At 39.5% G+C, this 17,866-nt stretch overlaps 1 protein-coding gene across 2 annotated transcripts in view; it reads right to left on the bottom strand.

Annotated features, from left to right (window-relative positions):
- Positions 1-86: 86 nt before the first annotated feature.
- ahctf1 (AT-hook containing transcription factor 1) overlaps positions 87-17,866 on the bottom strand; it is a 29,179-nt gene continuing 11,399 nt past the window's right edge. For both annotated transcript variants that reach the window (XM_088626166.1, XM_088626167.1), the window contains exons 15-35: positions 17,024-17,164; positions 16,629-16,733; positions 16,135-16,228; positions 12,442-12,565; positions 12,241-12,297; positions 11,650-11,987; positions 11,421-11,565; positions 10,729-10,860; positions 10,378-10,525; positions 9,874-10,024; positions 9,656-9,763; positions 7,561-7,756; positions 6,708-6,923; positions 6,101-6,530; positions 5,743-5,851; positions 5,495-5,580; positions 5,081-5,298; positions 2,885-4,793; positions 2,630-2,748; positions 2,213-2,295; positions 87-1,655 (exon numbers count right to left, since the gene is read on the bottom strand). In XM_088626166.1, coding sequence (XP_088482292.1) covers positions 1,448-1,655; positions 2,213-2,295; positions 2,630-2,748; positions 2,885-4,793; positions 5,081-5,298; positions 5,495-5,580; positions 5,743-5,851; positions 6,101-6,530; positions 6,708-6,923; positions 7,561-7,756; positions 9,656-9,763; positions 9,874-10,024; positions 10,378-10,525; positions 10,729-10,860; positions 11,421-11,565; positions 11,650-11,987; positions 12,241-12,297; positions 12,442-12,565; positions 16,135-16,228; positions 16,629-16,733; positions 17,024-17,164 — 5,117 coding nt within the window. In that variant the 3' untranslated portion in view covers positions 87-1,447. The remainder of the gene's footprint in view (positions 1,656-2,212; positions 2,296-2,629; positions 2,749-2,884; positions 4,794-5,080; positions 5,299-5,494; positions 5,581-5,742; positions 5,852-6,100; positions 6,531-6,707; positions 6,924-7,560; positions 7,757-9,655; positions 9,764-9,873; positions 10,025-10,377; positions 10,526-10,728; positions 10,861-11,420; positions 11,566-11,649; positions 11,988-12,240; positions 12,298-12,441; positions 12,566-16,134; positions 16,229-16,628; positions 16,734-17,023; positions 17,165-17,866) is intronic.

Below are 17,866 nucleotides of genomic sequence, written 5' to 3'. Positions count from 1 at the left end.
ATTGTTTGCCAAAATACTCCCTATTTTGTAAAAAAAAAAAAACAGCAGAGATTTTCAAAAGTAAAATTAAAAAAAATGCCCCATAAACTACAGAGTGATTTTATTCCAACATTTTAAATATCCGACTCCAGAGAACTTCAAAATTAAGTTGCAATTAAAATGACCATCAAGGTAAGATAAACATTCATCCATTCTTGGATTTTTCTAGTCAAACCCATCAGCCCCCAGACAAGACACACCATAACGATAAACTCACCTTGTTGAAAGGCCTCACACGTACAGCAACTTTAACACAGTCTTTATTAGACATTTCTTTACAAAAATTTCAATTTTAATTTGATGGAGTACTACCTGCAGCCAAAATGATTCTACCACAAGTAAAAGTGAACACAATTGCATTTTAAAAATGCACTCGATCCTGAAAGTAGGGTAACATGAGCTTCAAAATGTATCTCGTTACACCACACACTGTTCAGACATAAATAATTAAGACATTATTGCTAGGTCTTACCTATACAAAATCATTCTTTATTTTAAATCCAAGATGCATTCAGAGGAAAAGCAGACACTTTCATTATGCATCCAGTTCTTATTTTACTAATCTGCCGCGTTTACATCACACACACAAAAAATTGTTTACACCACCCAAATTGTAGCTGTTTGTTGCCTTCCTCAGCCATAAATTCTGCCTTAAACCTGTGCTATGCATACAAGGTTGTATTTACAGTTTGTGGCATAAGGACAGAAAGGAAAAGTGTACAACTATAAATGTGCTGCAGACCCGAGACATCCAGGACAAATACATCTCCAAAAGCAAAAAATCTTGAATTGGGAAGTCTGCAATGTTCGGAGTGGTCCAAACCATGAGTAAAGAGTGTCAACACCGACTACCCTAGTTTGGGAAAAACAAAAATCTCCCTCTGCAATACATTGGATTAAAACAAACTACTGGTGCAAATAGTGTAATCTTAATTTTAAAAGTGGAGAAAATTTAAAAGTGACCAAAACCAATGACGGGCATTGTGTCTGTATCACCAATGCAAACACTGATTGCTGAATTTAACAGAACATAAAATTCTTGCAAAGTTTATCTTTCCTGTTACAGATGTGTAAGAGCAAATTTGGTGAAAAATCTAAATACCATAAAGAAAGCTTAAAAAATGTTACCAAGTTTTATTTATAACATACCTAAAAGATATTTACATTTACATCAGTATACATATATAAATGAAGTCTTACAAAATAAAAAGCTCCCTCCCCAACACTCCATTAGGAGCTATTTTTCTACCAGCCCAATGCAGATCTTATTGATGCAATTTTACATTAATTTATATAAAATAATTTCTTTCAAATTAGATTCATTTATGGATACATTTCCAAATTGTTGCAGTTCTTCACACTTAAATAGAAAACAGCAGACAGAAAATTCATTAAGATTAAAAAAACATCAAAGCATCTTCCTGCGAGTCACAGGCTTTGGGAAAATGGCATCTCTCAGTCTCTTTCTGTTTCTCCGGAGACCAGTCCTCTGTACAGGAGTGTCACCCTCTTCAGATTTCTTCTGCCGCCCTTGTGGTAGTTCACCAGGGGTGGGCATAGGGGAGATTAAGTTAACTTCCACAGGTGGGGGAGACCAAGCGACTTTTTTCTTTGCCCTGCAGAGACATCAAGACGTTTTAAATAACCAGAAAACAGATGGAAGGGGGGCCTGGGAAGATTATTCAAGCCGATTTCCCAGAAATCTGCACACATAGATTCTGGATTGCAGCTGTGTATGATACTGGAACACTCAACACAGAAGACACAGATACCCAAAACTAGCTTAGCAGTTGTAGGTATCATGCAGATTCTGATGTAAGTGGTCATGTAGGCAGTTGACAATGACCACACAGATACAGATTAGGTACTGATTTACCCAAGGAAAACCGCTTATGTCCTTTAATTTTAATGTGGCTGGCTTCTGTACTTGGAAAACCCCAGAAACTTGCATTTACAGAAACAGCAAACACTCATGAACTATATTGTTGTACTGCCAGTCTAGTCATTGATAACTGTATGAACTCATTCTGCTGTGAAAATATATATTCTTTAAACATTTCTTAGTAGTAAAAAACCCTATATCTCTTTGTAGATGCTCAACATTTGCAGTCAAATTTGTAAGCAAAAAATGATCTTTGCATAAAATTAATAAACTAAAATACATGGTTCTTACTTAGTCTCTCGCTTTTTCCTTGGTTTTGAAACATCAGAATCCTTCTCTTCCAAAGCTTTTGGAAGGCCCTCCACCATCTCAAGCTGAAAGGAAAGAGAACTCTCTTATTCTGAATATTTTTTGCACTGAACAGTTTGTAATCTAACCAAAGCATATTATTTTTTAATGACAGTGATTATACACATGCCAGGCCATGTCATTTTTTTAAGCTGCTCGTTTCAAATTTATAGAAATTCATGGTTAATGCCAACAAGTCATTTTTAATAAGCTCTTAGCACATTCAGATTAAAATGTCATTATTGTATCAAACATAGCAGTAATTTCATGTTCAAATCAGGAGAAATTCTGTACAAAAATAAGATGTAAAGAAATATAGATTCATATAGCTGTTACTGCAAACTTGAAGCAAAAACCTACCACATTTTCTACTGTCTGCGATTCTGTGGCCCCCATTTTCTGCCTTGTCCGTGTAACGGGTGGTGAAAATACAAACTGAGGTTCCACATCTGTTGGGGCTTCAAGTGGTTCTGACTTATCTAAGAAAACAAAAGCAAACACAAAAACAGCTGAATTTACTGATACTTAAACGTAGCCAAAATTAATTTCTGATGAAAGTGGGACACTAAATCAGTTTAAAGATCAACTTTATCAATTCACTCTTGCATAACTTACCTTTCATTTTTTTTGATCTAGCTCGAGGAGGTGAGAAGACAAAGGTCTCAGGATTAGGAACTTGGCCTGAACGATTCTGTCTGCTTAATTTCTGGAGTGCTGTCTCCGATGACCTGTCAGCACATCCTTCAGGTGCTTCTATATCATGTGTTTCAAGCTGTGGCTCATCATTTGCTTCGGCTGCTGCAATATTCCCCATAAAACCAGCCTCTGATGAGGAAGGAACGTGATCGATAGCTACTTTTGTAACAGCTCTACTCCCTCTTTTATGGCTAACTAAAGCTTTGTTACTTTTATCATTGATAGGCACTTCACCCTCAAAGATGAGATTCTCTGACATTTTGGTTTCTTGCTCAATTCTTTCCTTCAGAGAATCAGCCGACTGCAATCTCGGCTCATGTGGGGGAAGGTCTTCTGAAAGCAAGGTTTTTTCTGATATATCCATCAGTCTTGTGAATCGATTCCTCTCTGATCGGCGAAGAGTGTCGGGTACTTCATTAGAAACAGGCTTGGGTTTTTCTAATGTGCTGCCTTTTGGTTTTCTCCCCCTTTTCTTTGGAATTGAAGGCACCTGCTCAGCTAGCTCAGTGTCTTTCTCTTCCTGCCTGGCCATCTGTGGAATCTGTAGTGTAAGTCCCAGGGATTTCCTGGTAACCCTACTTGGACTGTTAGGTATTGTTTTCGATTGATCAGTGGACTTTTCATCAGTAACTACAGGGGTATTTTCAGGTACATCAGCAACATTATTCCGTGTTCGCCTACTACTCCTAGTGGGAGTCACTGGCATTGGGACTTCTTGATCAATAATTTCTTCCTGTGCCTCAATGTCCTCAGAAGCCTCAACAACAGAGTACCTTATTCTGCCGTCTCCTCTCGTCTGGACTGTTTTTTGTGGAGTTTGAGGCTTGGAATTATTGGGAACCCCATCAGATTGAGTATCTTTGATTATTCTTCTACTTCTTCTTGGGGTAAGTGAAATTTCAGAATCATGCAGATGTTTTGTACTTCTGGTGGATCTTCTAGGTGTTACAGGCATTTGTAAATCTGGTATATCTGTTTGATCCAAAAGCTTCTCTTCTTCAGAATGAGTGTTCTTTTCAGAGTCTTCTGAAAGAACACCCTTTCTACTCCTTGTAGACTTCTGTGGGGTTGAAGAACCAGGGTGGCCTTTCACAACCTCCTTCATTGCAGCAGGCTGAACGCTTGAGCTCTGCTCATCATCCACCAACAAACTTTTCCCCCTGGTACGTCTTGATTTTCTATCTTCTGTACTAGGAGTTTTCACCTCTCCAAGCACAGGTGTGACTAGCTGAACTGGCTTCCCTACTGAAGACGAGCTTCTAAGCTTCCTGCTGGTCACAAGAACCTCTTGCGGCATAGAAGTTTCAATGACCTCTGCAGAAAATTCTTTAGTTCTAGTGTCTTTAATGGCTTCCAGCAAGTTTTCTGCAATAGCCATTTTAATTGGCTCAGGAACATACGAAAGTGTCTGTGGAGCAGCTGTGTGAACCTCCGTAACATCCTTGTTGATATCTTCTAAAGACTCCGCCTCCTGGTTATCAACCTGCTCTTCTGAGGATGCTAGCTTGCTCTCGGCAACTTGAACCTTCCTCTCCGACACTTCTGGCAGCTCCAGAATCAGAACATGCTCATCAGATTCAGCCAAGCCATCATCCTCATCCTCAAGCATTAGAGTAAAATTACTGGGAGTTGCAGGAGCCTCCTCATGGTCCACAGCAGTATTGTAAGCACCAGCTTCCTCCAGCTGCAAAGCTTCTCGATCAAGCTGTTGCTCTTCACTGAACTCCAATGGGATGAGAACAGAGGCAGAAGGCAGCAGCTCTGTGTAAGTCACTGCTTCCGGTTCCTCATCTAGGGCTTTAGCTTCCATGTCCTCATCCACCAACTCCTAGGAAATATCATGTACGGATTAGCTTTATTACACATTTATGATACAGTTACTACAATCATATTATCGATAATAGTTACACTGCGAGTAAAATATATTCCAAATATGTCAATTTATTAAATTAAAAAAACAAGTCAGAAAAATACAAGCAAAATGTACAAAACAATTCGCTCATAAAAATCACTGCAGTGCAGTTTTAGACTAGCTCTAAAAAGTCTCAGCAGGAGCAGCAAAAATTCTAAGCCTGAATTGGATTAGTGTTTACAGGCAATGAAGAATACTCTTACCTTGACTTGTATTTCCTGAGTGATGACAGGAAGGTCAGGAAGGTCAGCAACAGAGGACTCCTGCATGTAGCAGGTCTCTGGTGGCTCCTCTTGCACACTATCATTAAGATCCTCAATTATTTCAACTTTGCTTGCCTGACCAGCTTCTAGCACAACCTCGAGTTTTGTTTCAGAGGCTGCCATGGAGCACTCTTCACTGTGATGTACACTGACCGCAGCTGAAAAGAAACGGCACTCTTAGAGAAGTACTCTAAAAACACATGCTTAAATATTAATAGGTATAAAATGTTCAAAAGTAGTAACTGTGGTACACATAAGTGTACATGCTTCAAGAAGTCAATAAAGCACTTTGAAGTCAATGAAGCTCTAGTAACTAAAAAAGTGCGAAAAGTTAAACAATACATTCATACTCACGGTCAGCTATTGCTGGTTCAGAGACCAGAAAAGTTTCAGAGAAAATTGGGAAGAGCTCCTGCTTCCTTTCATGACCAAAAGAAGCACTGCACAGGAGTAACAAAACATTAAGTTATAAGGGAGAAGGGTACATACAGTACACATGTAAAGTCACTTTTGTATATGGTTTACTTACAACTGAAATAAGTTGTTAGTTTTACACCAAATAAAGTTAATCAGCTTGGCTGTGGGTTAACTGACTTCATTACCTTTCACTAAATGAAAAACGGCATCCTGTCTGAGATGCTTCCCTAATGCTAGAGCGTGTTAAAGTTGTGGGTATATTCTCAGATGAGGTTTGGTCGACATCATCAAAAACTAAAAAGGAGAAAGAAAAATACAATTTAAACAATAGTAAAATATTCTGTCAAAACACTAGAAAAAAAAGTTGTTCGAATGCCAGCAGTGCATAATAAATCCCATCCATGGCTAAACTTTGCTTTTTTCATTTAAAACAGACAGGAACAGAAATCAGAAATGTGGTTGTTTAGGTTCATAAGTCTAAAGTGCACAGCAGTTCTGACACAGTAATAGTTTTCATCTAAATCAGTGAAATACAACTTTTACCTGGAGGCTGAACTTGTTCCTTACACGCAGGACTATCCTGCGGTCTCTCTTCAGGATTCACATCTTCATCCATCTCATTTGCGGTGGATTCTTTATCCTCAGGATCTGCAGGCTTTAGGTTCACAACAACCACGTTGTCCTCCAGGTCCTCTGGGGTGGGGGCATCATGAAACTCCAGTGTGGTGTCTCCAGATCTGACCGATGCGTGACTCATTTCATGAGGCTTACTCATTTTCTCCAGCCCTTCCACTCCAGAGGTCTCTGGGCTCACCCCTTCTTCCTCAACCTCTACATCAGCAGGAGGCTCCGGGGTCTGCTGCTCGCTTGGCTTAAACTCACATTCCTCTACTGAGGCAGAGGAGGCGCTGTCCGACTGAGTGTTTAGAACAGTTGTAGCTGGCAGCAAATTGATTTCACGGTCTTCGGCAACCTGAGTTGAAAATAAACGTATATTAACAGATGACCAGAAGACATGAATCTTCTTTAGCGTATCAATTAAAAGTATGTCTAAAAAGAGCACACAGGAGAGAAGCATTGTGAGAAAAAGCAGTTTACTGCGTTATTTTTGCTGGACCTATAAGTGCTCTATAATATACTGCGTCACAACCTCTGATCTTTCCTCATTGCTCCATCTGGCAGATGTGGCAGTGGTCTCCTCTATGAACGTGATGCGGCTCTCCTTGGCACGCAGTGGGGGGGTAAGGGACCGGCCGGGAGAAGCGGAGGGAGAACCCACAGGAGTCGGGCGCTGGCTTGTTCTCAGGATTGACTGTGGAGTGAAGCCAGGGAAGCCGGAGCTAGCAGAAGCCAGGGCTCTTCCTCTCTAAACACAGAGACATTGAAACGTGAATTTCTTACAATTCGTCGATATTTGATTGTCCAGATCCATCAGCCTGGACTGGTTTCACCTTCTACCCACACAAAAGTTGCTTTATGAGCTGGTTCCTATTTTAACGTTGCCGTTTTAATTCTACCTATCCGCTGCTGGATGCGTCAGTGTGTGCTGGCCTCAGAGGAACAAGGAAAGGTTAACTCCATTCACAATAGAAAGAAGAAGCAACATTTTGTCTCTTGAATAAGGCACATCTGTTCTTGCTTCTTTCCACTTTTCACAGTGGAAATAACCTTTACTTGAAGTGTAAACAAGCTTAACTGCTAAAGAAGTTCTGGAATTCATTTAACTGCCAGAAGAATTTAGAAACTATTTCTGAGCTTTTTCGTCTTCACAGGCAACTTGCAGGACACAGAGAATCACAGAAGCTGTAAGCAACTTACAGCAGTTTGAGATCTCGCAGCAGTGCTTTACAAGGAGTTTATTGACACGTCAATTAGAAGCCGTGTTTTTACACTGGGGAAGGGATCTCAAGAGTGCACATTCCTGTACAGAAACATTAAAAGAGTTCCAGAAATTCAACAGCAGAACAGTGTGGACTTCCCAGCGACAAATACCCCTTGCTTACCTTTACAACCTGTGGAGTCTGCAGCAAACATAACTCGGATGCAATGGGAACATTTTCGAAGTAGCTGGGTTTACCCGCCGATGGTTTTAGAGGGCTGGATGTAGACCATGAGTGGTGAGGCTTGGGGGGAGTTTGCTGGAACCTTAAAGGTTCAGGTGACACCTCAGAGGTTGGTTGAACCACTAAGTCTAAAATCCTAGAATCAGAAGCACATAATATTAAGATTAAATGTGTTGGACTGGCACCCATCCAGGGTAGCATTTATATCGTTTTTTTTTCCCCAAACGTGGGGTCGCCTGATATGCAGATGGGGTCGCACGAGATTTCTATGAACTGTTAGGGATCCCACCGGAGTTCTAGGCAGAGAAATCTGAAGTACAGTACATTAAAAAAAGTTCAAATTGGTTTTGAAACCATAATTGAATTTCAATATTTTCAAATTTGGAGCTCCCCTCATGCTCATGAAGATATAAAGTGTGCGCCCTATACTCTGAAAGCAAACATGACAATTTGCACGACCGCTTGTGACCCAGATGCAATCTGTCAAACCAACATCACTCATTGTTCTGCGCCATACGGTACCTAGCGTTATGCGTTTTAGTCAATAAGCCAGCAAAATTAAGAAATGTCTTCGTCTGGTCGCCTCCACCTCGACACTGACATCAGTCAGTGAAACCAATGTGTAAATGAGCACGAAAATATGACAAACCGTTTTTTTTTAACAGTACGGATTTACGAGTATCCGGGAAAACAACGGGGAAAACCCTAAATGCCTGCTGGGCTGTAATGTACTCTCCACAGAGAGTATGAAACAAAAACTCAAAAGACTCTTTGAGACCACTCACAAGGAATACTTGGGCAAGCCAAAATCTTTTTTTGAAAGAAAATGCGATGAGCTGAATAGGCAGCATATGCAGTTTAGAAAAGCCGTGACAGTTAACGAGAGGGCTTTGAGAGCCTCTTTTGTAGTTCATAGCTTTAGCAATGTGGTAGCTTGCTAAAGCCATGAAGTCACATACCATTGCTGAAACTCTGATACTGCCAGCAGCTATTGACATTTTATTTGTTTTTTTGTTTGTTATGGTATAATATAGAACTGTTATCTATAATAGCCTTTTGTTGACAAAGTATTCTGGCTCGGCCTGCGATCCCCACATGATTTTCCCATTTGGCCCCCTTGTTAGTTTAATTGAATAGCCCTGCTCTAATTAACGGAATGTGAGAATTTTGGGACCTACAAACAGGGTCACTAGCCAAAAAAGGTTGAAACAACTGATTTATATCAAGCTGGGCTGCACAAGTCGCACTTTAAAGTTTTTGTTTTACAAATACAATACCTTGGGATTTGGGTTTAGATGGTACAATGCCTTATTTAAAGTTCCAATACATGAGTGCTTCTAGCAAACTTACTACAAAAGGATTTATCTTCAATTGAGAAGAAAACTGTTTTTTGATTACCCGATTAAGACCAAAACAGTTGAAATCTGCAGTCAATCGATCTGCAGTTGTTTGTCTGTTTTGCCTTGCACTTCAAATTAATGCCCAGATGTTACACTCCTGGAGTCTTTCCCTTGGTGGTCCTTGCCAACATCACGTTAGACACTGCTGAAGTTCTGCAAGTTAAGCTGTCTTTGTCACTGAAGCTCTGGTCAAATGCTCCCCAACAATCAACCCTCTTTCAACGTCACTGATATCTCCTCTTCCAACCACATTTATAGGCAACCAAGCCTACGCAGCATGCTTGAATGTCACTTGCTTCATTAACCCATGAGCTGTGTGGAAGCCGCTGCTTTCATAACAGTCATTTAATCCTAATTTTTAAAACCAAGGTACTTGCATGAAGTATTAAAACTAAGGTAACACACCGTTTCCAGTAAGATGTATGTTATTTGCATTAGTTGCACTGCGTGCGGCATTATCTGCACCAAATGTTGCCTCAAGACTTGATCAGAGTGAAGTATTTGCGAAATACGAAGTAATGGTAAGCAACACTTTGTATAACTGCAACTTTTTTGCACAACAATGGATAAAGCACTAACATACAGCAAAGTATAAGAAAGTCTTAAGAGATCACATTTAAAAAAAATGAAAATACCTGGAAATCCTCTTTGATGACTTAGTAATGGGCGTTCCTATGAATGCCTCAGGTAGCTCCAGTGACAGCCGACGTGGAGTGAAAGGTGGCAGGTCTGGAACCTTAGGGCTGTGTCAAGAGAAAAAAAGGCATTGAGAATGTTCTCCAGAAGTCAAATTCCGCAAGTGGTTTAACGCATTATGAAAAGAACTAAAGCATCCCAAAACAGTCACAATTACCTTTTCAGTGGAGAGGGGTTTGACTTCGTCTGTTCTTGAACCCACACCTCACTAATTTTTGAGAGGACATTGCTGATGAATGCTGCTCTTGTCAGCACATTCCCTTTAGTTGCTGGTTTGGCCACAGTTGATAAAGGCTCTGGCCTGGCAACTACAAATTGCATAAAATACATATCAGTTTTTATCAGGGCTCTCATTACTGTTCTGCATTGCTTTTTATGCTTCACATCAAACCAACTGCATTGTCTGAAAAAAACATTCATTCATAAACGCTTCACGTTTTCACAAAAATCACAAGCCCAGTGTGTTTTATGTGCACTAAAATTTCATAAACAGCTGCTAAACAAAGAAAAAATGCACTGACAGCTGGTGGCTCACTGAACTTAAGAAGCATTATCTAGATCCGAGTTGCTCAACCTGTAACCTGAGTGAGTTTCTAGGCTGGTTAAGCAACTTGAAAGCCTCTCTTCAATACAGTGGAGCAACAAAGAAAAAAAAACAAACCTTCCCGTAGCAGTGTGGATGGGTGATGGTAAGGTTTTGCTCGTTCTGTGGCAAGTTTTCGCTGGATTCTGGGAAGAACTTTTCCATATTGGTCGAGAATTGAGTTTCTGGCATTGGCCCGTTCTTTCAGTTTGGGATCTCTGTCATTCTGAGATTTAAAAAAAAAAAGACGCTGAACAATGTTGAACTAATGAATTTGGAATTATTCTTGAAATAACCTTGTAGCATGTACATTTTCACATTGCATTCTGGCTGTCTCTACATATTTTAGAACATTAAAACAATCAAGAATGCCATTCCAATTCAAACCATCAATGACAAAAAACGGTATTTCAGAGTTTTGATACCTACTACTAAGTTCATTTTTAAGGTCTGATTAAGCTGCAAGGCTGGCACATAGTTGGCTTGCTGTAGATAATGAACCATGAGATACTCCTGGTTTTGAAGGCCACTGGTGCTCTGAAAGAATTTCTCCAGACATTCCTGTTAAAGGGAGACAGAAAAACAACTAAACTCAGACAAACATTTCCTAACACTGCAGCTAAGTGCAAATTATTTTCTGTTAAGGAAGTCTCTATCTGGTCATTTAAAGCATTTTAGATAAAACAGGCTTAAAGCGATTCAACAAAAAGCTGAAATCAAGATGAACTACATCATGGTTCCCAATGTTTCTTACTTTAACCTGTATTAAAACAATTATTCATACTTAACTTCTATAAATTCTAATATTAGATTCAGTTAGTTCAAGCATATCAAAAAGCACCATAAAATATTAGTTAACAGAAGGCATTTTGATACCAGACTTAACACAACAAATTGTACATTTCAAGCAATACAAATCCATTAAGCTTCAGGACATATTTATAACTACAGGATCCATTTGGCTAAAATGGAGCAATTATTTAAACTGAAAGTGTGTATACACAGGAGTAACATTTACAAATTTATTTTTATTGGAAAGAACAACTTTCCCATGACAATGGGTGATCAAAGCTTAACAAGAGTAGCGTTTCGTTCATGATAAGAAAGTTCAAGGGCCCTACCTGCTCAGCAAGGCTCAGAGGCAGCTTCAGCAGCTCCTCCATCTGCCCCAACTCCTGGCACATTTCATACATGTACTTCAGCAGCTCATCCAGATTCTGCTTGTTTGAGTGTTGCCTCAACAAACTCCAGGCTTCTACCATACATCTGCAGCACATTTAAATAATACTGAATTGTAAAATCCTCCTGCGTTACCTTTTAAAACAAAAATCCACTTTAATTCGGTGGTACCTGTTATGGAGCAACACTGTGAGGTACAGCATTATTTCAGCAGTGGAAGATATCGCTGGCTTCATCATCTGTAAGTATCTAAGAGCCTGTCGGCGCTCTCCTTGACACATGAGGGCCTGGATTATCCGTGCATGCTGCCAAGACAGGATCGCTCTGCAGGTGGCTGGATGAAGGAGGAGATCCAAGGAGGTCTCGTGATCATTGTGATCCAGCAGCCAAAACCCCTGGACAAGCTTAACCAAGCCAACTGGGATTGCAAATGCAGTTGGGAAAGATTCAACAGAAGATTCAGTTTTATTAGGAAAAGAATACATGACATCCAGTAACAAATAAATAACCTGAAGGGAAGCAGTTAAGGCTTTAAACACTTCATAGAAACAGTTTTAATTTTTTTTTGCAAACACTTATGCATATATACACTCAGTTTATTACAGGATGTGGGATTCTTAATGATTACTTATGACTAAATGTAAATGGAGTATTGACACCAGAATAAAGGGAAAACAGAAGACAAGACTATGCTAAATTTTAAAGCAAATCATTCTGAGAAACGTAGTTACTAAATGTAAAACCAAAAAAACGAGAGGATACAATGGCATGCTTTGCTGCTTCTTCCACACCATCCAGAAGATAAATGTCAAGCAAAGCCTGTGAAAACAAAAAGGTTACATTTACTCACATAATTCTTTGGAAAGTAGCTTTTCAAATCGCAACTCTCCTAGCAGCAAATAGGACAAATCTCCCAAAAACACAGAATATTTCACTCAATATAAACGTCTTTTTTATATTTACATGTAAAGTCGGTGGCGGATATTGTCCTGTTCCACCTTCATCTCGCTTCCACAGGTTTGCGATCCGATCTCCAAATTGGGATACCATCCCATCAATCATGAGGCAGTCCGAGCACCATTTTCCTCTGAAAAGTGAAGAAAAAGTATATCTTGGAAAGGATGCAGCCGAAGGAAGTAGACAGCAAGCTGAAGGACCTTAACTGGATGGCAGTGCACCAGAGGCAGTCAACCAGAGAAGCTCTTTACAGACACTCGCTCACCAGGATCGCCCGCATTGCCCCCGGGACATGTGTCTCATCAAGAAGACTCAGGAGCATGTGTTCTGGACAACATTATGCAACTCCTGGGAGCAGGAGTGGTGCTCAGTTACCAGTATATCCTGCTGGGGCTGGCACCAACCGGATTGGGCGAGGGGACGCAGATCCTACTAGGGGCTCACAAAACAAGGAATGTGGAACGCGAGCAACACTCTCATCCGGCAAATCATACAGAGTTGCGGACCTCAGAAGAAGGATGAAGCACAACGTTGCCAGATGGGGCTTCCCCACGGCAAGTGAGCGCTGGAAGGGACTTTGGGCCCTCTACAGGGACTAATGAGCAAAAGGAAGTGGTAGGGCCTGGAGGGACTCTATAAATGTGCAAATCTGGCCCGATCATCCATATTCATGGATTGATAATGGACAATCACCCCCGTTCAGAATGTTTTATTGCATGTAAAGTCCATACCTGGTTAGACTGTTTACTAATTTGTGAGAATGTTTTTTTGTGAGATGTTGCTTTTGGAAATAGAGTATATTTTGCTAGAAAAAATTTTTTTGGAATCAATTAAAAAAAAAAAAGGAAAACATTTTTCTAGTATTTAGCTTTACAGTGCCTTGCGAAAGTATTCGGCCCCCTTGAACTTTTCAACCTTTTGCCACATTTCAGGCTTCAAACATAAAGATATAAATTTTTTATTTTATGTGAAGAATCACCAACAAGTGGGACACAATTGTGAAGTGGAACGAAATCTATTGGATTTTTGAAACTTTTTTAACTAATAAAAAAATGAAAAGTGGGGCGTGCAAAATTATTCGGCCCCTTTACTTTCAGTGCAGCAAACTCACTCCAGAAGTTCAGCGAGGATCTCTGAATGATCCAATGTTTTCCTAAATGACTGATGGTGATAAATAGAATCCACCTGTGTGTAATCAAGTCTTTGTATAAATGCACCTGCTCTGTGATAGTCTCAAGGTTCTGTTGAAAGCGCAGAGAGCATCATGAAGACCAAGGAACACACCAGGCAGGTCCGTAATACTGTTGTGGAGAAGTTTAAAGCCAGATTTGGATACAAAAAGATTTCCCAAGCTTCAAACATCCCAAGGAGCACTGTGCAAGCGATCATCTTGAAATGGAAGGAGTATCAGACCACTGCAAATCTACCAAGACCTGGCCGTCCCTCTAAACTTTCAGCTCAGACAAGGAGAAGACTGATCAGAGATGCAGCCAAGAGGCCCATGATCACTCTGGATGAACTGCAGAGAACTACAGCTGAGGTGGGAGAGTCTGTCCATAGGACAACAATCAGTCTTACACTGCACAAATCTGGCCTTTATGGAAGAGTGGCAAGAAGAAAGCCATTTCTCAAAGATATCCATAAAAAGTCTCGTCTAAAGTTTGCCACAAGCCACCTGGGAGACACCCCAAACATGTGGAAGAAGGTGCTCTGGTCAGATGAAACCAAAATCGAACTTTTTGGCCACAATGCAAAACGATATGTTTGGCGTAAAAGCAACACAGCTCATCACCCTCAACACACCATCCCCACTGTCAAACATGGTGGTGGCAGCATCATGGTTTGGGCCTGCTTTTCTTCAGCAGGGACAGGGAAGATGGTTAAAATTGAGGGGAAGATGGATGCAGCCAAATACAGGACCATTCTGGATGAAAACCTGTTGGAGTCTGCAAAAGACCTGAAACTGTGATGGAGATTTATCTTCCAACAAGACAATGATCCCAAACATACAGCAAAATCTACAAAGGAATGGTTCACAAATAAACGTATCCAGGTGTTTGAATGGCCAAGTCAAAGTCCAGACCTGAATCCAATCGAGAATCTGTGGAAAGAGCTGAAAACTGCTGTTCACAAACGCTCTCCATCCAACCTCACTGAGCTCGAGCTGTTTTGCAAGGAAGAATGGGCAAGAATTTCAGTCTCTCGATGTGCAAAACTGATAGAGACATACCCCAAGCGACTTGCAGCTGTAATCGCAGCAAAAGGTGGCTCTACAAAGTATTAACGCAAGGGGGCCGAATAATTTTGCACGCCCCACTTTTCATTTTTTTATTAGTTAAAAAAGTTTCAAAAATCCAATAGATTTCGTTCCACTTCACAATTGTGTCCCACTTGTTGGTGATTCTTCACATAAAATAAAAAATTTATATCTTTATGTTTGAAGCCTGAAATGTGGCAAAAGGTTGAAAAGTTCAAGGGGGGCGAATACTTTCGCAAGGCACTGTATATCCTGGTATGATTCCATAATGATAATATGTGAAGTAAGTGTCATTCTAGTTCAGTCAGTGGTTCTGTCAGGGTTGCTCAAAGCTAAAATTAAAAACAGGAATGCATATGTATCTATAGTAAATATTATTTAACATGGAACTTTGTCTTTACATAGCCTGAAACATGTAGTTTGTACTTCCTAGGTAAACATCTGAGTGAAATATTCGTTTTTGACATTAAAAATGTACTTATCACCATAAGTTACCAATTTTCATCCTTAAAACACTACACTTCTCTTACTGTAGCAATACTGGAAAAAGAAAACTTCAGTTTCCAAGTGCAACATTACTTTCTCTCTGCGTATTATCCTTTTTAACCTGTACTTACAGCTCCCTATACATTTTACTGGTGCCTCTTCATGTTTAAATGCTTTATAAAGTGCTATTTTCAAAAAGACTTGATTTATTTAACCACTTGGGACAATATTTTGCCATATGATCACAGTTTCCCCACACAGCAGCTGATCTCGACTCCAACTGGAGTTCTGTACGATTAAATTAGTTCAACATGATCCAATGGGCTTCATTAAAGGCCTAGTAGACTCTTATAATGTTTGCCACTTTCTCTAAATTCACATTATACCACAGATCCCGAAGATGGCCTTCCATTAGATGCCAAGAAGGCTTTAGATTGAGTACAGTGGGATTAATTGTGGCTGTGTACTAAGTATAGAATAGGAATTAGGTTTTAAAAGTTAGGTTCACTGCAATAATTTTATCTCCCAAACTTTAAGCAACAGTGCATTTTCCAATTTGCATTTCCTAGATGCAATTGGCATTGCTGCTCACTTTTCACTTTTGTCTATCATGTCTTCGTGAGCTCTAATCACATCTAGTCTTCAAACCACTATTTCTAACCTTACTGCCATTAATCCTACTCAACACTGAACACCTGCCTATACAGATATACTTATTATGTAAACAAGCCACCTCAATTCCTGCCACTTCAACAATTTCAGAACTCTATTAGCGTAGAGAATCTATTATTTTCCTTCAATTTGTCTACCATACCAAACTAATGTCAAAAAAGTTTGTCCATACCATATGTAATTCTAAATGACTGGAAGGCAATGAAGTATAACATACAAGATTAAGTATTTTCATAGTTCTAAAAAAGTTTAATTCATGAGTATTAAAAGATATTTTAACTTACTTTGAGAGGCGTTCTAGCTTCTCTCTTCGACTTGTGTAATAGTTCTTTATAACAGGGTAACTATAAAAAGGTCTTGAAAGCTGAAGAACATCATCTATAAAACACAAGAGGTATTAATGTCCTCTTCCTTTCCACAAGTACATTGATAATCAACATATATGGCAGCAATGGCGTAGTTGTAAAACTTAAGGAATATAACAATGATTATAAACATTACTTATGATTGATTTTACATGTTTAAGGTAGGGGAATAGGATGTTTTAAGTATAGATGCTTTTGGGTATCCGCACTACGATAGGAACCTAACTACCACATAGAAGGAGAGTCTACCATACATTTGATGGTAACAGTAAAAAAGTCCAATTCTGGTTAATATCATGAGGACATGGACTTAAAATAGCAACTAACTGAAAGAACAAAATTCAGCTTAGTACTTTAGTACTATATTTTGAAAATATACTAATGGTAGTGTTATTAGGATGAAGAAAACTCACCCGATCCTTCAGGTAAAAGGCCAGAGCGACAGAACCACAGAACCACTTGAGCATACTGAGAGATTAAGTTAGTCACAACACACTTGTTTGTTAAGCCCACTAGTCCTGTAGATGACAAAAAAAAAGTATGTACTGAAGAATGACTCAATGCTGTGCTCCAAAAAACTAAAGACACAATGATCAGAATATGTATACATACTATGAAAATGGCCACATCTGTTAATAAAGCATAATTCTGATTCAGCTGAATCTTCTATAAACAAAGATTTGGAGATATTTGAAAGTGAACAAAAGACTAGAAAGGTGAAAACAAGTTTTCAACAACAAGAAAGGTAGCAACACAACCCAACCAATGCAATTCAGAACAAGTACACTAGATGCAACAAGTACTTTACCCTTTTCAGTGATGTCTTGTGCTTCATTGAGGAAGCAGCTGAAGATGGTGCTCAAATTGCTAATCAAGAGCTGGCAGTGCTGCAGGGCCTGAAGTGTCTGTGGATCAATGAAGTTACAGGAACTGTCAAACAGTGGGGCACCTGGCAACAGAAACATGGTTAAGAGATTAAACAAGACAATTTATGCAAGATAAACCTGTCACAAAGACGTTCATGATAGCATTAGTGACGATTTTTTTGTTAAAGACACAAACTTTAAAACACGCTTCAAATGGAATGAGAAAAACCTTAAACCTAATATTTTAAAAACATTAGTGTTTACGATGTTTCTTGATCAGTACACCATTTTGTGGAGTAACCAAAACATGTTGGATGTTTTGTATAAATATAAGAGACAGGGCACATGCTAAGATGGTCAAAATTGGACTCATGTGTGGTGTGAGATTTGATTTCAAGTCTGCTGGATAAAAACAAAAATGCAGAACTTCTGGTAGTGGCTGAACAAGAGATCCGTTTCACTGTCATCCTGTATCCTAACAGTTACTATTAGGATAATAGTTTATAGTAAAATGAGCTAAGGCCAGCGATGTATGTGTGTGTGTGTGTGTGTGTGTGTGTGTGTGTGTGTGTGTGTGTGGAGGGATAGTGCGTGCCACAAAAAAAATCGATTTCTATAGCGCTCCGTGACAAGGAAAAGCTTGAGAAACAGTGGTTTAGAGGCCAACAATGGTAAAGAATATACCTAGTTTGCCATAAAAAGCAATCTAAAAATGCAAAAAGAGTAGTGATGGTCATTGGGCACTAATCTCAGGAACATGGAACCCGAGACATGCAGCACAGACT

The sequence above is a fragment of the Lepisosteus platostomus genome, chromosome 3 (assembly GCF_059453375.1).
Source record: "Lepisosteus platostomus isolate fLepPlt1 chromosome 3, fLepPlt1.hap1, whole genome shotgun sequence".
Taxonomy (NCBI): Eukaryota; Metazoa; Chordata; class Actinopteri; order Semionotiformes; family Lepisosteidae; genus Lepisosteus; species Lepisosteus platostomus.
The sequence above is the reverse complement of the archived record's forward strand: the minus strand, read 5'-3'. Positions and strand labels throughout refer to the sequence as shown.